Raw genomic sequence first — 25,203 nt, 5'->3', positions numbered from 1 at the left:
CCCTCATCAGAAGGGTTCACTGGCTCGAATAGTGGTGCTTTAAGGTCAGAACGATAGGGCCAACGAGTTAATGGTGGCGACTGGCGATAGTGAAAAGTTCTGAAGGAATAAAGCGCAGTGGTTGTGCGTTGAACGATCGGATATTTGGAGCTGTAAATTCCACTGAAAAGCACACTTACGTCTCACAACAGGATTAATGATCATATTTACAAACGCCGCATGGAACTGAAGTAGAGTTTTGCGAGTGTGATGAGCCTTGATCCCTTCTGATGAGGGATCAAAAGACCTGAAAAACACATTCTTTTCTGAGACTCAATTTGGCATGCTGGAAGTTTTTTATTTCAGTTTCTTGGAAAAGTTTGACGTTTCCAGCACCGGTGAATCGGTGCTATTGCAGGCCGAAGATCAAAAGTGCTCAGGATTCAAATAGTCCCCTTATTATGGTTGTCTTTGAGCTTCATCTTCTCTTCAAGCTTAAGCTTAAAACCAAAGGAAACTGTGTTCTCAAATCGAAAATATACGTGCTTCTAAGTTTTAATTACCTCTTTTGGATTGGATACTGGAGAGAGTGCAACCTACCCAGCTTTTTTGGCGGAAAACTCTCGCGGAAAAGCCAAAAAGAGGCATAAAAAGAAAACAGTCGCAGTTGAAGTCCTCGATCAGTAGCAAGAAACGTTACAAAGCGGGCGGACAAAAGAACAACATTAAACTTAGAAAAACAGAAGACCAGAACTTCCTTTACGAATTTACAAATTCGTAGAGAAAGATTCATATAGCCACTATTATTATTCACATATAAACCAGCAACTCGAAAGAAGCCCATTTTTTTTAACACCAACGCAAATCGCCATTATTTCTCTTTCCCATCGTTCCACCTTCTGTCATCGTTGCCGCGTACATGAATCATATCGAACCAAAATCTCAGCCACCACCCCGGGCACAAAGGTCTTCGAAATACCTTGCCTCCAGGGCGGCCATCTTCTTCTGCAGTCTCAACTGCTCATAGAATTTTTCAATGAATTCCTCCGCCTCCTTATCCACATGGCAGTCCTCGTCAGTGTTTTTTAAAGGGAAGGGCGAGTCCGTGATCCTCAGCTGACGTACTGCCGGACTCCGGCCGAACCATGAGAGAGGCATGGGGGAGGCTGCGGCAGATTTTTCAGAGTTTAACATCTCAAGTGTCTTTTGAAGAGCAGACACTGCGACCTCGTCTTCCACAGAAGGGTGTTTGCAGGAGAAGTAGTTGTGGTGGTGGGAGTAGGCGTAACTGTGGTGGTTCTTGGAGCGCCTGGAGATGTGGAAGGGAAAGGCAGGGCTGTTGCTGCAGCTGAATTCATATTCACGGGGCGCAAAGAAGGCGAGATGGGGGTCTTGGGAGTGGCAGCTGAAGCTGTTGTGATGGTGGAACATGAGATTCCCAATGGCCTTGCCGGCAATCTTGCCACGCTTCATCATTAGATGGAGGTCCATCATAAGTTTCCGCTTCGAGATCCCTTTCCGGAGCATGAAGAAGACGACACGCGCGACTTGCCACAGCCTCTTAGCTAAAACAGGAGGTCTAGCCTCCATTTTCTTGCTTTCTTCCAGGGCGAAAATGAATGAGAGAGACGAAGAGTGACTCCTTTCACTACGGTAGGTCGTTTTTCTTCTTCTTCTTCTGTGTTTTTTTTTCAATTTTGCTCGAAGAAAGAGCAAGCGCGAGAAGAGGGGAGAGGCAAAGAGAGAGAGAGAGAGAGAGAGAGAGAGGTAACTCCTGGGAGGAGAGGTTTTTCTTGGTCATGAGCAAAGAGAAGGGGAACGCTATTTAAAGGTCCACCAGGAAGAAGAAGCCAGAAAAAAAAAGGTTGTGGGGGGGGGGGGGGGGCGAAACTACTAGAAGGACCATGGATTATTCACAGGACAATGAGATTTGTACTGAATTACTCTTGATTGAGCCATATGGGAACAACGATGAGAGATATTTAGCAATGGCAAATTCCTGAACTGCCCTTATTTCTCCAGAAGTGCTCACCGTTTCTATTATTAACAAAGAGCTTTACAAACCTGGATCTGATCATATTGCTTCTTGTAATTTCTAACTGGATCTTCAGGTCTTTTAGCCATTTCAAGTTCCTACGTTCGCTTTTTGACGAGTTCCGCGGTAGAGAAGCCCACTGGCCAGCTCGATGAGGTTGGCGGGAATCAATGTCGCGCAACCACTCTCTACCACTTGGCAGTCACTTCTTCGATTGGTTTGCTGTAGATCTGAAATGTACGGATCGGTCAGACTCAGTACGAAGTAGCCTAGTTCCTTACTGTTGTTTAGTACTTTAGCTCCTTATTCATTTTTTTCTTTATGGAAATCAAATCATCGAGTTCGTTACTCGTTGCTGCTCTGTTGTGATTCAGAGATTCAGAAACATTCCTTCATTCGTACCAGAAAAAAAAAAAAAAAAAACCATCAGAGTTTGTATCTGAATCATTTCTCTTTGACATGGAAAGATAAGATTGCTAGATCTGCATCTGCCTGCAGGTATTGTCGATCACTAGAGTTTCTGCTTTCGCACCTGGCCGAAATAAATTTGGATCCGTAGATCTCGAGGCGGTCGGTGAACCCTATCCGTCCCCCTGTTCCGTCAAATTTCTTTTGTCGATTTGATGTTTTACCTAGGCGAAGGACGAATCAACAATCAAGAAGGCACATTTGCCGGTGAAAATAAAAAAATGAAGCTGGTCGTACAAAAACTTCTTTGATCAGAAAAGAAGTAAGCTTCCTGCTCTCAAATCCTATCAGACGGCGATTGGAAGTCCTCTGGCCGCCACAATCCGATGAACCTCCGGTCGGTGGTCGCATCAAGACATCTACTAAATGGCGTTTATGCACAAGTAATTATGATTTACCGATCCAGTGCAGGCGAGATGGAATTAAAGGCTAACGAGTCCGCGGAGATTTCAATTAGTTCAGAAGCTTCAACAATGTGTTTGTGCTTTGATCGGAAGATCTCATAGTGTATGTGTGCTCTTCTTGTTTCAGGTAGTTTCAGGTTTCATTCACACCGAAGGACGTCACCTTTTACCTGACATGGGTGGACTGGTCTTCCTCCATGATTTCAAATTTGTGGAGTACATGTGTCACTTGATCAGCGCCTTGACTGACCTTCTTTTAGCTTTTATTTCGGTTGTTTTGATAAAAAAAATAGAGGGAAAGGACAGAGTCTTAAAACTGTAGGGCTCCTGATCGGTATGTAGCAGCGGAATGCTAGAGTTTGCCTCTCTGGGCAATGGGATGTGACGAAAACAGAGTCCTTATTGCATCAATTATCAACAGAGACCTAATCGACGACCCAGGTCACCACGTACTCTACGCCAGGTGTACAGTGACAGCGGACATCTGTCACTTGTGGTGGTGGATCATCCACCATTTCCACCATGAAAGTTATGTATCTTATGTTTTTTATTTTTTTGTTCTTTCCTGTGCGCCTTCTATACGAAGACTGCGAGCTTTTCGGAACTCCAGAGGGTTTACGTCCAATAAAAGCCTGTGGCGATCGTGATCGCCCCAATCAGACTACTTTAATTGTGTACACTTTACAAATGTCATACCCATCCATTCGGGTTGGGGCTAAAGTTCTGTACAGTGTCGTGGGTGATGCGGCAAATAACTGATTCCGTCCTTTGCTTTTGAAGAGGATACAATGCCAGGGTTCATATTCCAACTTTTGCCTTGAATGCACATTCTGTTTCTCCTCCTCCAAGATGGATTTTGTGGTAAAAATCAAGAGTAACCTTCAAGGATGAGTAAAAGTGCTACTTCCCGTTGCTGAAGGAAATCAATAAAGCAGGCGATCCATGCGAATAGAAGAAGACTGGTTTAAAGCCTATAATAGAGTAGTCATCCACATCAAAGCGCACTTGATGTTGCATGGTTTGAATAATCCCCGGAGCTGCATATTTTTTCTCCAGCTTTTCCTAATAAAGGCTTCTTTATTTGAACTCACTTGGTTATTGGGTTTGGTATGATCAACCTTTTCCTTTATGGCTTTACGATCGGCCCAAGGGAAAATAAAGCCCCCAGTTTCTCTTGTACTTTTTCAGTGGAGGAATCTGTTGTGTTAAAGCGCCACATTTGAATCTTATAGAAATGTTATTCACTTTCATCATTTTTTGAAGGATTCTTAGGAAGCAGGCCTCTTCTGCAGTTCACTTATTTAGATTATTAAAACATGAAGAGAAATGTCAGCATAAACGGCTGATTAAACTAGGCTTAAAGGGTCCTGATCATGATTTCTTCCAACTTATCTTTGCAGGACACTAACCAAACATAATGCAAAAAATTCTACGTTGAGGAGGACAACTGGACATGGACATAGATAATTAAGGAAGAGGTCCAAAGATGCGGAATTTGGACGAGGCGTTGGGGGTGACCCATTTCAAATATCAAGTCGGAAATAATAGCAAGATTAATAAATACTGAAAAGATAATATGGCTATTGCCTCATCCACTACGAGAACTGTTCAGAACTGTAGGAAGTTGCCCATAAAGCATGCTTCGAGCTCCCTACTGCATCCCTTATTCTATAAAAATATTCCCTAAATTTACGGAAGCTCCCAATTCCGAAGGTTTGGTGAAGGGTATGATCGAACGAGATATAAAATGCGGGAAGGAGAGTTAATCTTTGAATGTTACTTGAAGCCTTTCCTGTTTGAGCTTTGAAATTGGAGGCGGCGGCCCCTCCCCAGGTAACGGGAGGTAATGAACGAGGCATTCTTGAAGGGGAAGAAATCAATACTAAATTCTCTTAGACTTGGAAAGAACAGCATGTCCCCACTGGAGTAACTAAGCTTGAATTATTAGGATATTTCAGCAGTTCATTATTGGTGGTCCTTTTTTTCATTTTTATCATTCAAACGACACAATCAAGGAAATTAGATCGAAGCCGGGTCTGGTCGCTTTCTTCTGTTTTTAAAGTCTAACACCCTTCTTAATTCCACCTTGGCGTTCTAAACGTAATTGTAAAGGGCATCGTTCGAGTTACGGGTGGAGAGGCAGAGGAAGAGGAAAAAACAATTCTGATGAACATATATGTGTTCTGATACCATGTTAAATATTGCACTGACTTTTATAATTGATCAAGTCAAGAAGTTATCCGCTTAATGAAGATGACCAGGAGTGTAGATCAACATGAAACTACAGAAGAAAAAGCGTCTTTCCATTAAATACGTCACCAACTCTTTCATCGTTCCTGAACTCTTTTAAATACATCATTGAAAGTTGAGAGCAATGGAGCAAGCATTTTTTCGCAATTTGTGTGGGAATTTATTGAAACTGATAGCATTACATCATGATAGAAATAGGATGAGCTAGAAGATAAAGATATCTTCTCCACGACTCAACCAATTCATTGCAATTTGACAAGAGCAGAATGGCCTATATGAAATTTTCATCACTCCAGAAGTTATTACCTCAATTTAAATCTTATTCATTAGCATTTGAGTTTTGATCTGATATTTGAAGTTTCAAGCTTTTTTATTTTATTTTATTAGACTACTAGTAGGTAAATCAATAACATCGATACATAATGCTCCACTTGAGGTTTCTCATTTTCTCTGATTCTTATACACCTACAGTATCCTATATGTGTATTTTGGGTTCTCATGTAATCATAAAATCAGTACATGATGTCAATTATATACTTATAAAATGACCATCCGATTATGTGTTAAAATTCTCATACTAGAGCCAAGTGGATACTTTTTTCTTCTGAAAATTTGGGTGCTTTCGATTTTAATGAATTTAGTCTCTTTTGCAGCAAAAAGACAGAAGGAACTGTAATTCTAAAATGATTAGTCAAAGTTTTAAATAAGACTAATAAAATCTGAGAAAAATTTTAAACACAAAAAGAAAATGGAAGACATGGGTAATGCTTCCAATTTAATAATTTCACACTTTTATTCTCTTAACTGTCCATTAAATTACAATTGAGAATGCATGGTTTAATTGACTGTGCCTGGAAATTCAGTATCTTTGAGAGTCATATTCGACATTTTCACAAAAATAAATAGAAGACATGAACATTTAGGAAGTGCAGTGTGTGGCTGCCGCTCAAAAGAATGGAATGTGAAGTTTAGTATTACCTAATATTTCATCAAAGAGAACATAAATTACAATTTTTGGACAGGCTGATGTGGTTAATCCTTCTATAAGCATTTACAAGTGAAATTACATAGACCATTCATCCACTACAGTATTATCAATATAAAAATAGTACCCTCTTGTGTAACGTCGTCGTCTACTGCATGCCCTCTTCATCTGCATGCTGAAGTACCCCGTAAAGCTCAAGTCCCGCAGCTTGGTCCTACGCATTCAATCAGTGGAACCAAGTTCTGAGAGGCCTCAATTTTTTCTGATAAAACTGATGGCTCATAATTGTCATAATTACCAAAGCATAAACCTTTTACTGTACAAGTCTCTTCCCCGTCCAAATGCAGCACTAGCAGCTTTTGATTCCATCGGTTGAGCCCACAAGAGATCTGGTATACAACCTGTTTCACGGTAAAAAGGATAGCAAAAAACTGAAAACGATATTACAAGTAATAAGCGTCTCAGTTCTACAGTCGCGGGTCATATATTCTTTCTCACTCTTAAGCATATATATCACCATAAGTCAGGGCCAACGTTACATAGGGCAGTGGACAACATCTAAGCACTGTCTGACTCATTCCCGGAATCTCTATTTGCAGGAGTGTTCTTGTAACCGGCCATCTCTTCCTTGTAACGCTTCTGATCATCCCGAGCTTTTTGCTCATAAGGCTCCCTCTCCTCCCCTGAAAGATCAACAAGTGCATCACATGTATGACCAGAAGAAAACAACCAAACATCCAATATAAGAACGTTGGAAGTACCTGTCATCTTCTTCCACTTCTCTCCCAGAGCCCTACCCACGTCTGTAAACGAAAGTCCAGGACTATCTTTCTTTAGAAACTGCAAAACACAAACATGGAAGATCACCGTGCTTCCCTCACAATCAATACTTATCAAAAAGGTAAGGGCTAGTTCTAGAGAACTTCAGGGACCTCTAGCGCTCAAAGGTAAATGTCAATACAAAAACCACGATACTAGACATTCCTATGTAGGTCCGCAAGGGGTATTTGTACTGCAAGGACACAAACAGCAAGAACCAGAGAACTTTATAAAAGCTTACATCTCTCTCAGTTTGAGAGAAAAACATAAAACCAGACATTGCCCTCTTAGGTGCATTAGGATCTTTTTTCCTCTTTTGTTTTCTCTTCTTAGAACCCTCCTCATCCCCGTCCTTGACTTTCCTCTTTGAGGCAGGCTTGGAGGCAGCACCTTCTTTCTTGCCTTCCTTCTTGGCAGGTTTCTGAATCACAGAGTCCGTATTGGAAATTAACAAGACATTCTCAGCATTAATCATGCGTCTTTCAGTAAGTGAAAATAAAAAAAATTATATTCTTTAAAGTGAAGAGAGCTTGTTTCAGTGAAAACAGGTGAAGATGGCTTACATCTTTGTACTCTTGGCTTACATCTGATCCTTCTTCTGAATCATCTGTTGGAGAGCCTCCATCATCCTTGTCTGCAACAAAATCTTCATCCTGGGAAAAATCATATGTGAACTTATGTCAACCTCAAGCATCCTAGTCCAATCAACAAATCAATCATACGAGTTCAGGGTGAAGTACCTCTTCATCACTTTCATCACCCCCAGCTAGATTTTTAATCCGTTCAAGATGTGGGTCAACAGCATCATCATCATCATTACTGAGAGCAGCTGCAACTCCATCTGTAGTTTGCACTTCTCCAAGATTCATGATTTTCAGACCCTTCCCACTGTGGAAAACATAACATAAGAAATGACGGAAGCATGTGCAACCAATATAACAGAAATACACCTACTGGACTATCTAACAAGGCAACATGGCCCACTCTATTCTAATGTAGATCTCCTCTCTAAAAACAAAAAGGTCCCATAGACCTACCTAATGAAGTCAAAAAGATTATGATACTCATTCCTCTGAATGTTCCGGAACAAATGCTCTTGCTCATTCTTCAATTTCACGAGTAGATCAAAATAGTGATATTGCGAACTGGAGGCTCCAGTTCCATGTCTCTCAAATTCAACATATTCAATCTAGGCATGAAATATAATACATATAAAAAATAATTAATATCATATCAGATTAATCAAGTAACAAGATATCATAAGGAATAGATATAGTTCAATGGTACAAAGATAGGAATGTCAATTTTTTCTCCATTGATTTGTTACCTCATCATGAAGAATGAGTGTAGGGGGTTTAGGCAAAAAGAAGAAGCCTTTCTCCAAGGGATAGAGGACTCCATCTTCAGCTTTTAACGAAGACTTTACAGCATATCCATGTTGGCAACTTCTGAATTTTCCTGGTCGGGTGATTTTAGCTCCAGATAGGCCACGCAATATTCCAGTGAAGACTTCATGAATTAACCCCTGAAGATTAAAAAAATCAATGTCCATCAATGAGTACCGAAAAAAAAAAAAAAAAGGTATACTTCCAATCAATCAGTGGCTGAAGGAGCACCAAAGCAATGCAGGATACTCTCATATTCACTGACTAAAAAAGCCACAATGGGGTGATTAACATTGTACCACCTGAATACTGCCTCCCTCCTATCAAGATCTCTTAACCCTAATTAATAAGACCCACAGCTGATAACGTGCTTGACACATCTTTCAGAGGAAAGGCGTTTCAAGAAGGAATATTATGTAGAATAAATAAAAATATGGAAATTCTTACTATAGCTAATATAGAAATCCAAATTGAATATTATATAGTTCAGTCGGAGGAATTGAGTTGGTAAGTAACTTGAATTAGCCTGCTTATGGCTCAGTTATCATAGGAATCTCAGTTCTAAGACTGACACGGCTCAGTTATGTTAGGAATCTCAGTTCTAAGAGCTGACTGTATGCATGGTTGAAAAACATTACTAGCTTGAACTTGAATTAGTAAAATTTCAGAGCACATTTAGCCTCAGTTTTTAAAAAATCCTTCCATTCTTTTATTTTCATCAATTTGTTTGCTATATTTTGGTGGGAACACCACCAATCACACGAGTCTACACTGGGAGACATCGGGTCACACCAGAACCCACCACCCTAAAAATTTGTAATTTATCTTATTTTCGTTTTTATTTTATCCTGATTTATCAGATAATGGTTTATCCTTTTTTTTTCTTGATTTTACGAGATTCATCAGATAGGATTTATCTCTTTTATTTAAATTTTGAACTTCTGTTTTGTTTCTTATTTAAAGGGTTGTGATCGGATGAGTGAACATCATTGAATGAATTGAAATTTTCTGCCCCCGTTGCTTCTTCTTCTTCAATCTTCCTACCCTTTTTCTTCTCCTTCTATTTCGTCAATTTCCTTTCTCTGCAACGTCCCGACACGCGTCCCGCGTCAAATTTATTCACAATCTAACTCTAGCATCAAGACTCAGAATATGTCTGAAATTTCAGTTCCAAAATGAAATTCACAAATATACTGTTGTAATAATTTTTATTTTGAATGGCACTAATACAATTCAAATTGTACTTTGTGAGAAGTGGATGCATATTAGCCTCTCTTTTAATAGTTTATACACCACATTTCAAAAAAAAATAAACCTCTTAATACTAAAAGTGGGTCACCACTTTTATTTTCTTATTTGTCACCTCACTCATAACTGTGAGTTGATGTAGGTGATATTCCACTGATCAATCAAAGATCAAATGATGATAAAAAATGATAACTGATCACCAAAGCAAAACAATTAAATCATATGACATGTACCTGGCAAACTCAAGTGTTTAAAACCAGAAAGGTGTACAACTAAAACTGCTTACATAGTGCAGCTGGACCAGTTACTGAGAAAGATTCATAGACTTCCAGTCAACTAAAGTCTCACTGCTAGTTACAGCAATAGGAGTGAATTATACCCAATTCCTATTCATGAAAATCTTTATTCATGTAAGATTATGAAAATTTTGAACCAATTTCCTCTTTCTTATTTATTATACAGATATGACAAAGGTAAGACTACTTTTGTACTTAGTACCCATACCCATTTAAGGATAAAGATACGAGGGGAACATATATAAATCTGCACATCATCATATAAATGACTCAAGAAAACCTCCCATTACTTTCTAATCTAATTGCTAAATCAAAGATCTCCTCTCTCTATGCAAATCATGCTTCTCTTTCTCTCCTCCAGCCCATTCTCTCAAACTCTCTTTCCCAACTGTTTCTCCAACATTTTATATATATATTGAAAAAGTGAGCATTTTACTAAGCAAGAAACAACAAACAAATACAATTAGGAAAGTACACCCCTTACAACAAGGGATTGGAAAGAGGCTCCTTGTCTAGCAAGTAAATCGGCTACAAAATTAGCAGATCTAGGAACATAAGACCAAATACAAGTGATATGGGATAAGATGTCCATGATAACATAAAAAACATCCCAGTGTTGCCACGGTGGGGTGGAAGGAGAGAAAAACCAACCAATAATCACAGCACAGTCACCCTCGATATGGAGCAGGCCAGAGAGATGATCCTGAAAGAGAGTGAGGCCGTTGAAGAGGGCCTGAAGCTCAGCTGAAGTGAAGTCAGTGACACCCATAGGGCCAGACTAGGTTGTGTATATATATATATATAAATAAAAAGAATTAGCAAGCAGCAGGATCATATAAAGGAAGATAAGGCTACATCTGCCAATGAAGGCTGGCACTCAAACTCCAATTTGTGCAGAAGAAAGTTGTTCCTTTCGCAGGCCTGCCTTCCATTCTAGAAGAAGAACAAAACCAGACTCCGCTTTCTTTCTTTTTTCCTTAATGATGAGAACCATATTCAAGAACAGGACTTCAAATAGTCTACCCTTCTTTGTTTGGCAGTAAAATCAATCCTAATACCCAGTTAAACCTCGAAACAAGGAGTTTTTCTATTTTCTTCATTCTGGATTTTATTTACCCGATTATCGGTTATCTATTAGTTACCTAACACTTATCCAAAAAACAAGAGAACAAACAAATAACTTGTCCATAGACACAACCATTCCTTTTATTTACCATTTGCATCCCTAATTAAAAAAAAACTAAGATCTTCTAAAGCACATAATGATTTTTTGCCATACCGTCAACACCAATATCAGTATGCTGCAAACCATTTACATACCATTATTGTAGATCCATAATAGAATAATGGCCGATTTCAGTGTTGGATCATAAACTTGATGTAAGAACCACAAAAAAAATGATAGGCATGGAGAGGTCACACATCAAGTATATGAACCAATAAGCCTAACATTAAAACGCCTAGTTTAATGCCTGTTCACATATCCAATGTGGAGCCCACACCATACGCCCAACTAAGCATACACAACCTCACATACTTCACAATTATATAGAATGTGCACGGGCTACTTCCTATAATGGAGGCCACATTATGTCTTTCCACTTGAAAATGAATACACCCATGTTGAACTAGTAGGCACATAGATTCATAAATCCACACAGACTTGTGCACCTACCATCCACCACTCTCTCCTCAACAACACAGACTTTCAATCCAACAGAAAACAGTCAAATGCATGCAAGATGATAGGCATTTTACTCACATATAGTTGCTCCAGACATATTAAAGAAGCAATCAACATACCAACTCCCTCAGAAAAACATATTATAATTAATAAACAAAAAATGGAGAGTAACTATAGGAAATGATTTGCTTAATACCTTGTACGATGCTTCTAACTTGTCCTTGTATTTGGTATTCAAGAGGTCCTCATTCATCATCAGAGTAGTTTCAACAACAAAATCTGTTTCAAACTTTGCAACCAAAAGCAAGGAAAATAAAACATTATCAGTTTCCAAGAAAATCTTCATTAAAAAAAAAAACGTTTCCAAGAAAATTTCCAAAAAAAATAAAAATAAATAGCAATGCAGTGAACTAAAACACAATACCTGCAAAACAATATGGGGGTATAAAGTTTGGCCCTTGCGGATAGGTGGGTCAAGAGTCACCACGACAAAGGTATGTGGTTGATTGGACTACAAATTGCAACATAAATGAAACAAAATGAGATACAGAAGATGTGCAACACAATGAAAATAACACAACCGTAAGCATAGAAGTCAAATATCACAGGCAGTGAGATAGCTATGAGAGAATCCAGCCAAAATAAAACAAGAATACTTAGGTATGAGAGAATCCTGCCAAACTAGAATACACTATATGTATACAGCTCTCAGAATCAGGACTAATTCAGTACCTTAGGAAGTACAAAAAGGCGAACAATGCTTGTATATTGAATTTTGAAATCATTAGCCTGTCCCTGAAGCCGCAAGAATGATAAATGGAGTTCAACAGTGTATCGTCCTCTGCAACAAGGAAGGTCATCCATTTAACATACAAACTATTAATACAACCAAAATCAAGGGCATAGCTAGATTATCAGACAAACCTAGGAGTAAGAATTGCAATGCCCTCAAACAAAGCAACAGCATCTTCACCAGATGCACCAACATCAGCCATAGACATTATTTTGTCTCGGAAAACCTATCATTATACAAAAGAGTTAAAAATTTCAGATCATGAATATATAAGAAGCAAGACTCAATGCAGATATTGCAATAAACCAAACAAAGTCAGCACACTTTTCACCTGAGCAGGAGGGTGATTTTCATCACCAACAAACTGTGTATTTGAATTAGGTACATGGAAACTTATCTCCATCAACGAATCTTTCTGTTGACACCAAAGAGAAACTGTTAGAACAACGAAAGTTTCAGAAAAGCAAATTATTTGAAGGTCATTTGCTTCAGACAACCACTTGCATCATTAGACTCTTAAAGTGCAACTGAAACCCACCAAGATCAATTAGTTCTGAGCCATACATTGATATTTCTACTTTTGAAAGCACATGGTTTTCTAAATAAACCTTCTAAAAATGCCTAATATACAGGCCTGTTCACAAACATGTCATGAGACGTTTTGCAAATTCATACACATCTACAAACATACACATAAGTGTGCATGTGCGCATGCTCGTGTGCCTGTGCATGTGAACACATACATGCATGCATGTTACTAGCACTCATGTGCATATTATGTGATTCTGTCAGGAATTCGATCGTAAAAGATCCCTTCCCACCCCTGTTTCAGGCTCAACTAAGCTCTATACTGAATAAATGGTTGTACCTAAGAAAAAAAGGTTAAGATACCAACCTCATTAGCCCCCCTTGTGTCATCAACATGGAACTCCAGTGAAACATCATTTTTTCCTTGAAGCTGAGTTTGGGCAACATCAGCTAATGACACTTCAAAAGCGTGCTTTGAGCCCACTAAAAAATTCAGTAAATTGCCTGCAAAGAAAATGTTGCACAAGTTTTTTTCTTTTTTTTTTTTAAAAAAAAAGGAAAGTCAAGAATGGGAAATCAAGATTGCTGCCTCAGTCTGCAGTTAAAATGGAAGAAGATGCATTTATTTCAACACAAAGTGGAAGAGAAAAGTGCAATTTTAATTTGCAAGAAAAGTCGTGAACAGGAGCAATCCACCAGCATCAATTAGCAATTGAAAGTCACACTCCAAGTGGAAGGAAAATGCTCAGCCACAAGTTCGTGCAACATAAACAAAAATGTCCACGTTAAGATCGTTGGAAAAATATTATAGAGTATAGTTCACATGCAATGCTGAAAATGCCATGCCATTTGAATAGTCCATGATGAACAAAACCATATGGGAAGAATAAAAAAAAAAAAAAAAAGGTAAGCAAGTTATAGATAATCCCTGACCACTTAAATCAACTTCCCCCCAATTCTGGCCACTGATAGAGAGTTGTTTCTCCTCTGGTGTTATTCCGATAGTGCTTTGAAAAAAAGTTGTCAGGTTACTGACGTCCTGATAGAAAGCGAGAATGAGGTCTTTACAAAGTATTGAACAACAATAGCAGCATATGATAGATAACAACATATTCCAACTAACATAAAAACTAAAGGTACAAGCAACTAGCAAGTGAGAAAATGGAATGTCAATTTGGTGTATTTGAAGGTTCTATATGAGATGTTTAAATATTAAAATACTTCTCAAAATCAATTTCAGGAAAGAACCAGCTGGATGAAGCTGCCAAATTTTTCCTTGCCGTGATTGGTTCTGTATTTGTCATGATAATAACATTCCTCAGCACTACTTTTTCCTTGATTGGTTTATGGTAGTTAGCACTCATTTCGAGCATAAACAAAGACAAACTCTAATATGTGTACCCTTCTACGTTATGTTTATGAAGTTTCCCACAACAAAAATAAAAAGCTGAGAAGAAAGCCTTGCTATCAATCGATTTAACACCGGATGGCCCAGACAAATGTTTAAAGCTAATTACAAACACCATTCAAAAGCTTGAATTGATCACATCTGTTGTTCAAAATGGCAGATCAACTTAAAGTAGCACTATGATGGCACCACGTAGTTCAAAGAGTATCCAGAAAAAAATTATAGACGATATTTTCCTGCAGGCAACAGACCTGGCAATCTTAAATGATACACATGCTCATTTTGGTCTGTTGCATTCAAAAAGCTACAATTCATACATTTTCCCCCGGCTCTAATTGTGATAATCGGAGTTTATAGTAGGTCAAATAGTTACGCCGCCAAGCAAAAAAAAAAAAAAAAATAGAGTGAGAAGATAATTTTTTTCCAAAGAAGTAGCATACCTGTTCACGGAAACCAGTGAATTTGTAGTATAAGCCATCCTTGCCCTTTACACTGACCTCAAAGGTTCTAGGGATCTTCATCCATGAAACAGCAAGGATGTTTGCCTTTTCAAGGTTAAGAACCCTTGCTTCTCCCTGACCTCCGACTTTCTTCCACCTGATCCCCATCGAATGAACCGTAAGCTGTCCAGGGTTCTGCTTTTTGTGAAATGAGCCATTAGAAATTCCTGTCACTCCCAAAATCTTGCTACTTTTGTTTAAATATTGTTGCCTTATAAAAGGTCGCAAACAAGTATACCACAAAAAATCGAAACCCTAGGCAATTTCTCAACCCACGCATTTCAATCGTTTCGACGGCCGAAGGAAATAAAAAAGGACTCCAGGAGAAACACAAAAACGAAACACAAAACAGTAAAAAAAAAAAAAGAAAAAAACTTTGGGAGTGAGAACTCACCACACCACCCCGGCCTCCCAGGAGAATGTTATTGAAGACAAGACCATCCGCCATTTTCACGAGGAGAACCAAGTGTTCTTTTTGCCCGGGAAGCGGACGGATTTTCTAGGTTTTTTAATTTAAATAAGTCGTCGTCCAGAACGGGGTTTTCCGAGTCGGATTTGAGACATCCCTACTATTTGTTGGATCCTACAAACATAAAGCTCATGGGCCGTGAATACATTTATAAGCTCTAATGCCTAAATTTCAATTTATTACGTCCACTCTCTTCAAAATTATCCTTGGAGAATTATTTGTTAATTTTATTTTAATCTTTCTCAAATCTTAGGTTCAATCTTCAATTGAATATAAAGCTTCATGTAGGTTGAATCCAACTCACCCAACACCCAATCATGAAAAAAACCCTCCCTCATTTCTTTCCACTACGTGAGGGCCTTCATGACTCGAGATTTCAGAGAGAGGAGACGGCCTGAGTGGAACTTGATTTTTTATGCTTTTACCGACCTTCTCCGCACTGCTTCTAGAAGAGTCTCCCCCGTTAGACTTCTCGCTTCGGGTCTTTACCACGGTTTTATAAATCACCGGCTCCAGTCGGGCTTGCTCGAGTACGAGTGAGTGCGACGTTGGCCGAAGAGGTCCAATGCAGGTGTGAACCTAAAGACTCTCAGCTGGAGTCAATGGAGTCGTTTGGCAAGAGCGAAGGGTTTTTGTAGTTTCGTCGTTTCTTTTGCAGAATCAGTTTTGTCGGAAGAAGTAATTTAGGAGAGGCTCGATTAGGGGTCAATCAGACAAGTCGCAATTTCATCTATCGAGAAGAGTACAAGATCCATACAAGGCAGCGTCGCGATCATATCCCAAGGAGAATCTGCTCTTGAACAAGAGGATTTATCAGCCTTCTTCTAGAAGTGATTTGAATGGAAATATCTTTATGACGAAATAGGGAAAACGCACTGACATCGAATTACTGGTGTCCGTCGGAAAAACAGTTGTCAGAGGGACAGTTTGGTCAAAACATGTTTGCTTCATGTCCTTCTTATATCTCACAATTCACAAGGCAAGGCCCAGTGCTCTGCTCAGCTCTGCCGGTGCTTCCTCTTCGTCTGCAGTTTTATTGTGTGTCCTACTTCGCCCCCTTCCTAGTTTCAACCATGGCTCTGAGACTCGGCCGATACGTATCACATCTTAGCCGAAACCTTGTAACACGGTCCTCAAATCCCCACGTTTCTATCGGTTTCTGCCGATGTCTCTCAATAGTACCTTCCGATTCCTTTCCGATTCGCCAGCTACCGATGAAGGCGCCGAAACCCCTTTTCAAAAACCCGGTTACGCCGTCCCGCAGGTTCTCCAACTCCGCCCAATCTTCCGTGGAGGACAATGCGAAGCCAACGGCCAAGTGGGAAGGCAAGGCTGCTGGTAAGGTGAACGGAGTTTCTGCTGACAAAGTATGGTCGCTCGTAGAAGACTACGGCAACGTGCACAAATGGCTCCCAACTATTGATGCGACTACCGTCGTGGAAGGCGAGCCGGGTAAACTCGGTTGCGTCAGGCGCTGTTCTGGGCCTCCCGCACCTGGTAGCGAGACTCCCACCTTCACCAACGAAAAGTTGGTAGAATTCGATCCCGCCACAAGGACTTTGAGCTATCGGGTCCTTGATAACAATATCGGATTCGGTGACTTTGTGGCGACATGGAAAGTTGTGCCGGATTCCGACGGTGGAAGTACCATCGAATGGTCTTTTGTGTCGGCTCCGATACCCTACTGGGAGCCGGAAAAGGTTCAGGGGTATATTGGTTTCAGCGTGCAAGGCATGGCGAAAGCTATGGAAGAAGCTCTTAGCCCCAAGAAATAATTTCCTTTGTTTTCTCCCTTTTCTGTGACGTTTTTGCCTGTTTTGTCGGCGGCTATGTAGGCTTGCTTTTTCTTCTTCCTGATCATGTAGATGTTACTTGTTTCTGAAAATCGCTTGTTATGCGGTTATGTTTAATGAACAATCCTGCCCTTCTTTTCTTTAAATGCATTTTCCACCTCTACTCTCTCAATTAACTAGTCGAAAAGATGAAAAAGAAAAAAACATACAATCATTTCAGAAATAGCTAACGACGGAGTGTCGAAAGGAATTGACAACGGAAATAAAGAACATATTCATGACAAGAACGGCAAAAGACGGGACTGTCGAATGGAATTCGTACCCTGAAACTAATTCTTACATGTAAGTTCGTCAGCTTATCCGTCGTCTTCATCAAGTGAAGAACTATGATTTCTTTCATTTCTTTAACATGCATTTACGGGAACCTGAAACAAACCCTCGATAGGCTCATATTTTCTACAAGGTTTAAGGAGAAGGAGTTTGCCCTGTGAAGGGAAGAAAAAGTGATAAAAGGGGGTAGTCACCGACGCCATTTCTGGATCGATGCTGATTTGGGAGAAAACGACGGTCTTCTGTGGGGGGTAGTTTCCGGAGTCTGGGCTACGAATCGTTGACTCGGACATGAGACGTTTCCTTTTACAAATTGGAAATAGGGAGTTGATGTCCGGAGTCAAGCATGGCTGCTTCAAGTCAATCAGTCAAGGCAAGTGAGCTAATTAATACACAGTTGGAGGAAGAAAACTGCCAAGGCCCAAGTTGGTGTCTTCAACTTTAGACTCTTTTTTATCTTCGCCTGGTCCTGTTGTCTTCCAAGTTCCATCCTAACTAACAGAAGTAACTTTATATAAAAGTCCTAGAAAATTGACATCCCATGCAGGTATTTGATGTCGACCTAAGGCGAGGGGCGAAGGAAACAAGCATGATCCGTTTTTAACTACACAACATGTCTCAGAAAATCGAGAAGTCTACCTCTAGTGGCCAAGATGGACATCCAAATGGCAACCAAATAGTGGATGGTTTGGTGTAACATAAAACTGTACCTTGATAATTTACTTTATAATAAAAGACTAATTTAAACATCTTACCAAACTGGGGTCTACATAGTAAAATAATGTCATAATTATGCGTGCCCAACCACGCGTTCAAAAGTCCCTAACCATTCCTGCGTTTACCGGCATCGGTTCCGTGTGGTTCGTAGGAGCCCCAAATCGGTCAAATAAACTAATAAATTCACCGGATACAATTGACTGAGGGTATTTTGGTAATCTGATATGCTATTTTCCTTATATAAGGAAGGTCCGTCACCGATCTCCATATCCTGTTTCTGCGTTTCACTCCTTTCTCTCCGAAAGACTCTCTCTCTCTCTCTGTCTCTCTCTCTCTGCCTGCTCACAAATGGCTGCGGAAGACAAGTGGGAGGGAAAGGTTAGCGCCAAGGTCCCAGGCGTTTCTGCAGACAAAGTTTGGGCGGTGTTAGACAAATACGCCAACGTCTCCAACTATCTCCCAAGCATCGACACCAGCACCATCGAATCGGGTGAGTCGGGTAAACTCGGTTGCGTCAGGCTCTGCAGTGGGCCTCCCATCCCCGGTGGCCAGGATCGGTCCTTCACCTACGAAAAATTGGTTGCGTATGACCCGGCGGAGCGAACTCTGAGCTACGAGGTCGTCGAGAACAACATCGGGTTCAAGGATTTCGTGGCGACCCACAAGGTGTTGTCTGAGGAAGACGGAAGCACCATCGAGTGGTCTTTCGTTACTCCTCCCATGCCGCCGCCCCACTGGACTGCGGAGAAGGTCATGGGTTACATTGGGTACAGTGTGAACCACATGGCACAGAAGATCGCCGAAGAGCTTAAAGCCTAATATGTCTTTTCCGTTCCCTGTTTTTAACTTTTTAAAGTTTGGGGTGAAAAGCTCGAGGTCCCGTGTGTGCCTGTGACTGTCTGACTGTCTGTTTGGGCATGGTTATGTTTTCGAAGTCCCTGAAATAAAAAAATTCTAGCATCAATATCTCATCGTGTTCTTACTTTGGTATCTCGTCTAAGAATATCTGAATTTTATCTTCTGCAAATATAACTAGGTCTACCGCCTGGTCCTAGCACTGAAACCGAAGGATTCACATAAATAAATTGGATATTTTAGGAGGCGTATTTTGACGGCAACCATTTAGTTATAAAAAAGTATGAACAGAGCATCAGAGGGAAAAAGACAGAGAGGATGTCCTCTTCAATAATTCTGAATTATTTTATTAAATAATAATAACACTGAATCTTATTTTAAATAAAACAGTTTAAAGTAACTTATTTTCTTCTATTTATACATTATATAACATGTCCAGTAGCCCTAGCCTTAAATGCCTCAGACCGACTCTTGCCCGAACAGACGTGCCCAACAGCTCTTCTAGAAGGGACTGTCCCACTAGACGTTTCGCCTTAGGTGTGAGGTCACGCACTTGGCATTCCGTCCGTTGACCCCATACCTTAGTAGGAGGTGTGAATGGATGTAGTCTCCGGACTCTCAACCCGTGTTCTGGTCTAATCAGGCGTCGCAGTGGGAAAGTCGGGACAGGGAGACCCATAGGAGACGACAGCAATTGCGGTGCGCGTTGAAAATTAGTGCCTGGAGGGATAGATTGGTAAAATTATGTCCGCTTCATATCCAATTTATAGGTCACGAGAAAGAGAGGCAGACAAGTCTCGCACCGCTGTCCCTGCGTTTCCTCCTAGTGGTCACTTGCTTCTACCTTTTCACCCTTTCAAGTTTCAGCCATGGCTCTCAAACTCGGGCGATACGCATCACATCTTGGCCGTAACCTCGTAACACGGCCCTCTAATCCTTACGTTTCTATCGGTTTCTGCCGATGTCTCTCTATGGTACCTTCGGATGCCTTACGGATTCGCCACCTAACGTTGAGGACGCCGAAACCCATTTTCAGAAACCTGGTTACACCGTCCCTCAGTCTCTCCAACTCTGCCCAATCTTCCGTGGAGGACAATCTGAAGCCGCCGGCCAAGTGGGAAGGCAAGGCTGCCGGTAAGGTGAACGGAGTTTCTGCCGACAAAGTATGGTCGCTCGTAGAAGACTACGGCAACGTGCACAAATGGCTCCCAACTATTGATTCGACTACCGTCGTGGAAGGCGAGCCGGGTAAACTCGGTTGCGTCAGGCGCTGCTCTGGGCCTCCCGGACCCGGTAGCGATACTCCCACCTTCACCAACGAAAAGTTGGTAGAATTCGATCCCGCTACACGGACTTTGAGCTACCGGGTCCTTGATAACAATATCGGATTCGGCGACTTTGTGGCGACATGGAAAGTTGTGCCGGATTCCGACGGTGGAAGTACCATCGAATGGTCTTTTGTGTCGGATCCGATACCGTACTGGGAACCGGAAAAGGTTCAGGGGTATATTGGTTTCAGCGTGCAAGGCATGGCGAAAGCAATGGAAGAAGCTCTTAGCCCCAAGAAATAATTTCCTTTGTTTTCTCCCTTTTATGTGTTATTTCCCCTGTTTTGTTGGCGGCTGTAGGGTTGTATGTGTGGGTGTGCTTCCATCGAATCATGTAAGATGTTACATGTTTATGCAAAATGGTTTTCATATCTGGTTATGTTTAATAAACTATCCTGATTCCTGCCCCTCTTTTTGCTAAAGGTACTTTCCTCTTAATTTTTCTGAAACTTTAGAAAAAAGAAGAAGAAAAGAACAAATACATTTCAGAAAAGGTGAACAGCGTACAGTGGAAAACTGACGCAATTCTTCTACATGTTCGTTCGCCTACCTGTCGTCTTCATCAAGTGAAGAACAATGAATTGTTTCATATGCATTTACAGGAATCTGATCGATCCACATTATCGAGAAGGTGAAAAGTGGCGACCGTGGCCGGTGTTATGGGAAGAGAGAAGAGAAATGGATGGAGAGGGCCACCCGCCCACCGATGACATTTGTGGATTAATGCAACGACGGTCGGCGGACTTGTGTCCTCCTGCGAACGAGATAGCAGGGGATAATTTCGTTGGACGGAACTGAGACGTTTTCCTTTTACAAATTCGAATTCGGGAGCTGAAGTCCGGGGTCAATCAGGGGTGCTTGTAGTGCGTCTATTCGGCAATTCAAGTGATGAAATTTAACAAAAAGTGAAAGGAAGTCAAAGGCCCAAGTCTGGGCATCGCCGGTCCTTCAGTTTTTTGGCCTTCAGATCCCATACGGTGAAGTTTAGTCCCACGGATAGCTCGTGTGCTGATTCCAACTTTCTCGTGTAGCGGAAACTCCAGACTGGTGCAGGAACCAAGTTTCAATGGTTTCCACCGAGTTTTTAACTTCTATTGTAAGTCTACTCGAGTGCTGCTCGGAACCCGAAATGGTCGCTGAAGCTTTCTGAGCGTCGAGTTCTCACATCAAGGGTTAGCGAATGTAATGTAATTTATTGAAAATTTAGTGGATGCAAAATCTGCCTCAGTCGCCTGAAAGAGATTTGCGTATCTTTCTATGTTTGGATTGTTCGTGATTGAAGGGGAAATGGGTCCCGGTAATATTCACATTTGTTGTCGGAGGAGATAGTTGCTGCTGAACTAACCTGTTATACTTTTAGCTCTGGTCGACGCCGATGAATAGAGAGTTGTGACATTTAAAACTAAAAACGTTAACCTCGATTCGGGCCCTGCAGCGACAGATGCCATGTTCCCCCCCTCATTCGCACAGATGCCTTTTGGTTTTTCATATTGGACCGCCATGTGCCTCCGTGATTCTGATTAAGTAGGGGCCCCACGTACTATACTACTTCTTAATACATTTTAAACCAATTTTTTTGCAAGGGAATGAGTGGACTACATGTGGGCAAGTGAGGTACAGTGATCGGATTCAGGTTAGGATGGTAAGAAACTCGTCTCTGACCCAACCAGTGCCACCCCATGATTAGACGTGGCAAGTGGCAACCGAAGCGGGTTCTCCGCCACAAACCCATTAACTTACAAAGGCGACGTCATGAGCCACTGGTCCACTTTTTACTGCAGGTCGGTGAATTCCCTTTTTCTTATTTACAAGTAGTTGGATAAAAGAAACCGTCCACTGACTTGGTGGCCGGTGGTTGTGATCTCCGTTTCCATTCACTAGGTTACGGATTCCCGAATATAGGCAGGCGTCCGTGTGGGACCCCGTACGCAAAGATGCACTTGCCTAGTTGCCCCTCTACCTAGTGGGAAGAAGTGGCGTGCCATGTACGAAGGTTGCAAAACAATAAAATAAAGAAAAATAAAAAAATTAATATATAAAGAATGATAGAGGGTAGTTCAGTCATATTGGTTACTCTCTGGAGACTTCTCTGAGAGCGACTCATCGATTAATGAAATTGCCATGTGCTTTCGTGCTTAACAAACAGTCAAAGATACTGAGAAAAAAAAAATTGATATATAAAAAATGAGAGAATTTTTTTTGAGGGTATTTTGGTCGTCTGATCTTCCGAATGTCTTTATATAAGGAGGTCCGTCACCGGATCTTCACGCCCTGTTTCTGCATTTAACTCGGATTCCGCTGCAAGCTTTCCCTGATCGTCAATCCTCTGAAATCCTCTCTCTCTCTCTCCTCACAAATGGCATCGGAAGACACCTGGGAGGGAAAGTCTAGCGCCAAGGTCCCAGGCGTCTCACCAGACAAAGTTTGGGCGGTTATAGACGATTACGCGAACATCTACAAATATCTCCCAAGCATAGACGCCACCACCATTGTATCCGGTGAGCCGGGTAAACTCGGTTGCGTTAGGCTCTGCAGTGGCAATCCCCTCCCCGGCTCCCAGGAACGCGCCTTCACCAACGAGAAATTGGTGGCGTATGACCCGGCGGAGCGGACTTTGAGTTTCGAGGTCGTCGAGAACAATATCGGGTTCAAGGATTATGTGGCGACCCTCAAGGTGTTGCCGGAGGAGGACGGAAGCACCATCGAGTGGTCTTTCGTTACTCCCGCCATGCCGCCGCCCTACTGGACTCTGGAGAAGGTCAACGGTTACATTTCGTTCTGTGTGAACTACTTGGCAGAGAAGATCGTCGAAGAAAACAAGGCTTAGGTTGTCTTCCTTTCTCGCCCTGTTTTTGTGTGTGTTTTTGTGCGAAAAGCTAGAGGTTTCGGTTGTCGAGGATGCCTTCAGCTCCTACGACGGTCTGTTATGTTTTCGAGATCTTTGAAATAAGACATTTCTAGTTTCAATGCTTCATTGTGTTCTTTCTCAATGGTTGATTTCTCATGATCTCTTCTACGAATTATAGAATTTCCTCTATGCCCTAACACATCAAAATATACAAGGCGAAGCAGTCCCATAGCATTTAGTATTACCCTACATTTAGATTTACGACTACAAGCAATCGTTAAAGACGGGAAAAAACACAAAGATCAAAACTGGATATTGTAATCCATTCTGTTCCGATTTTGATTCCTCGGCAAAGCCACATACTTACTTAGCATAGCTGTTTACAGTTTTCCTTGACCCATATTTCTGGAGAAAAAACAAGGAGAGCTATATTTGAATGAGATAACAAAGTAGAAGACTTTTTCTTCAGCAATTTCAGGCGAGGAAGTCTCCAGTTGAATGAAAAAGAAAAACGTATTGGAGCAATCGGTAAAACCTGAAAAAGGGCAAAATTGACAGAACGTTTCTGATGCTGTTCTTGAAATGGACGGTGACAGCAGTCAGCAGTAGGCTGTCTCATGTCTAATTGAATGCTACTTTTGCTTAGTTTATAGTAACACTCGTCGGTTTTGATGATTGTAGTTTTTTATTAAAATTTATTAAGGAATCAGATGAGATTATTTTTGTGATCGTCTTCGATGAAACTTGTCGTTTTATTATGTAAAGAGCCTCTAGAAGCTATGACTGGAAACAGGCTCAAAATCAAAGTCGTGAGACCTGAGCCGTCCTCCTTGAGAAATGAAAACCAGCAAAAAAGTATCCGAAGAAGTTTGAGCTTTCGCACCAGAAAAACCATTAAATCGGGCATGGTCCTACTCCCTCCTTTTTTGCCCGCCACTTGAAATCTGAAAAAAGAGTTTCCAGCTTTTCTGCTCTGCAAAGTCACTGATCGATTCTTTTTTGCTTTTTCTGGGGCTCCATTAAAGGCTGTGGTGGAGTGGTTTTCATGTTCAACGCAACCTGCTTCAGTGCATGAATGGGAGATGTGTTGAGCAGACTAGACTGTCTTGGTACAGAATCAGAGATGCGTGAACCAACATTAATCCGATCGTTGAGATTGTTTTGAGATTCTGCAATAATGCGTCGTTTCAGATGGCGTTTTGCATGGTCAATGATCTATCTTGATTATTCCACGGTTGCTCGACTTGTACTTTCTGGAGCCAATGAGGACGGAGTGAAGAACAGGATGGTCAGATTACTTGATTGACTTCAATTTTTTTTTTAATTTTTTTTTACCCATTAAAATTACTAAAAAAAATACAAATGAATCCCAAACTTGACTCAAGCGATATCATAGTATTTAGTATTAGCTCATGGGCCATTTGGTAGTTGTCTTCATGGTCGGATATCTATATTTGAATGGCGATTAATCTTAGTCCCCCAGGATCGTCTTTTGATGGCGCAGAAACCAGAGGCTGAGGCACCCAAGTGGGAAGGCAAGGCGGGTGCCAAGGTCCCCGGCGTCTCAGCTGACAAAGTTTGAGGCCCCCTGCAAGACTTCGGGGCAATATACAAATGGATCCCAAACTTGGACTCAAGCGATATCATAGAAGGAGAATCAGGGCAAGTCGGCTGTGTCAGGCTCAACGCTGGACCGCCCATCCCCGGCAGTGAAGTTGGCAGCCACACCAAGGAAAAGTTGATAGCCATGGATCCCGTCCAACGGAGTCTAAGCTATCAGGCCCTTGATAATAATATCGGCTTCAACTATTATGTGGGAACGATCACGGTTTCGCCCGTCGGTGATAACGCCTGCACAATCGACTGGTCTTTCGAGGCGGAGCCGATGCAGGCTTGGACCCAAGAACACATTGAGGAGTATGTGGGACTTGAGGTAGAAACCATGGCGAAGAGGATGGGGGAAGCACTCAATGCCGAATAATGACATCTTTCTCTCTTCTTTTCTGCGTCTCCTTTCATCATCATTGCTGCTGCCAGTTCCAAATTCTTGCTGTCATAATCTCAAGTTGGTCTGTATTCCG

At 41.3% G+C, this 25,203-nt stretch overlaps 5 protein-coding genes across 7 annotated transcripts; 3 read left to right on the top strand and 2 right to left on the bottom strand.

Moving 5' to 3' along the window:
* Positions 1-648: 648 nt before the first annotated feature.
* LOC137942168 (uncharacterized) lies at positions 649-1,672 on the bottom strand. Its single transcript, XM_068787860.1, has one exon. The coding sequence runs from the start codon at positions 1,567-1,569 to the stop codon at positions 922-924; it is 648 nt and encodes a 215-aa protein (XP_068643961.1). The 5' UTR covers positions 1,570-1,672; the 3' UTR covers positions 649-921.
* Positions 1,673-6,103: 4,431 nt separating this feature from the next.
* LOC137941382 (FACT complex subunit SSRP1-like) lies at positions 6,104-15,337 on the bottom strand. Of its 3 annotated transcripts, none has more exons than XR_011110394.1 (17): positions 15,177-15,336; positions 14,723-14,917; positions 13,808-13,913; positions 13,242-13,378; positions 12,678-12,761; positions 12,478-12,572; positions 12,286-12,394; positions 11,978-12,064; positions 11,750-11,842; positions 8,268-8,465; positions 7,978-8,129; positions 7,681-7,828; positions 7,504-7,593; positions 7,182-7,361; positions 6,883-6,961; positions 6,420-6,804; positions 6,104-6,335 (listed from the first exon to the last, which is right to left on the bottom strand). XR_011110394.1 is itself a non-coding variant. In XM_068786764.1 (17 exons), the coding sequence occupies exons 1-16, from the start codon at positions 15,228-15,230 to the stop codon at positions 6,680-6,682; spliced, it is 1,932 nt and encodes a 643-aa protein (XP_068642865.1). In that variant the 5' UTR covers positions 15,231-15,337; the 3' UTR covers positions 6,104-6,522; positions 6,661-6,679. The 3 variants fall into 3 exon arrangements, 2 of the variants coding, with proteins under 2 accessions (XP_068642865.1, XP_068642864.1); XM_068786764.1 differs by having other exon boundaries at positions 6,104-6,522; positions 6,661-6,804; positions 15,177-15,337; XM_068786763.1 differs by having other exon boundaries at positions 6,104-6,804.
* A 1,128-nt stretch (positions 15,338-16,465) lies between these two features.
* LOC137940746 (lachrymatory-factor synthase-like) lies at positions 16,466-17,026 on the top strand. Its single transcript, XM_068785880.1, has one exon. The coding sequence runs from the start codon at positions 16,466-16,468 to the stop codon at positions 17,024-17,026; it is 561 nt and encodes a 186-aa protein (XP_068641981.1).
* A 1,413-nt stretch (positions 17,027-18,439) lies between these two features.
* LOC137940745 (lachrymatory-factor synthase-like) lies at positions 18,440-18,910 on the top strand. Its single transcript, XM_068785879.1, has one exon. The coding sequence runs from the start codon at positions 18,440-18,442 to the stop codon at positions 18,908-18,910; it is 471 nt and encodes a 156-aa protein (XP_068641980.1).
* Positions 18,911-22,630: 3,720 nt separating this feature from the next.
* LOC137940744 (lachrymatory-factor synthase-like) lies at positions 22,631-23,101 on the top strand. The gene has a single exon (XM_068785878.1). It carries the CDS (start codon positions 22,631-22,633, stop codon positions 23,099-23,101), a length of 471 nt encoding a protein of 156 aa, XP_068641979.1.
* Positions 23,102-25,203: the final 2,102 nt, after the last annotated feature.

Source organism: Aristolochia californica, unplaced genomic scaffold, assembly GCF_029961685.1.
Source record: "Aristolochia californica isolate CCGP_79_NKW_82.1479 unplaced genomic scaffold, dmAriCali1.0.hap1 SCAF_9, whole genome shotgun sequence".
NCBI lineage: Eukaryota > Viridiplantae > Streptophyta > Magnoliopsida > Piperales > Aristolochiaceae > Aristolochia > Aristolochia californica.
Note: the sequence above shows the minus strand (reverse complement) of the source record. Positions and strands in the feature narration are given on the sequence as shown.

Coding starts and splice junctions, on each gene's coding strand:
- LOC137942168 (XM_068787860.1), bottom strand. CDS start 1,569: ATGGAGGCTAGACCTCCTGTTTTAGCTAAGAGGCTGTGGCAAGTCGCG.
- LOC137941382 (XM_068786764.1), bottom strand. CDS start 15,230: ATGGCGGATGGTCTTGTCTTCAATAACATTCTCCTGGGAGGCCGGGGT. Junction 12,762..13,241: donor ACACAAGGGGGGCTAATGAG/GTTGGTATCTTA, acceptor TGGTGTCAACAG/AAAGATTCGTTGATGGAGAT. Junction 11,843..11,977: donor ACCCCCATATTGTTTTGCAG/GTATTGTGTTTT, acceptor TTGGTTGCAAAG/TTTGAAACAGATTTTGTTGT.
- LOC137940746 (XM_068785880.1), top strand. CDS start 16,466: ATGAAGGCGCCGAAACCCCTTTTCAAAAACCCGGTTACGCCGTCCCGC.
- LOC137940745 (XM_068785879.1), top strand. CDS start 18,440: ATGGCTGCGGAAGACAAGTGGGAGGGAAAGGTTAGCGCCAAGGTCCCA.
- LOC137940744 (XM_068785878.1), top strand. CDS start 22,631: ATGGCATCGGAAGACACCTGGGAGGGAAAGTCTAGCGCCAAGGTCCCA.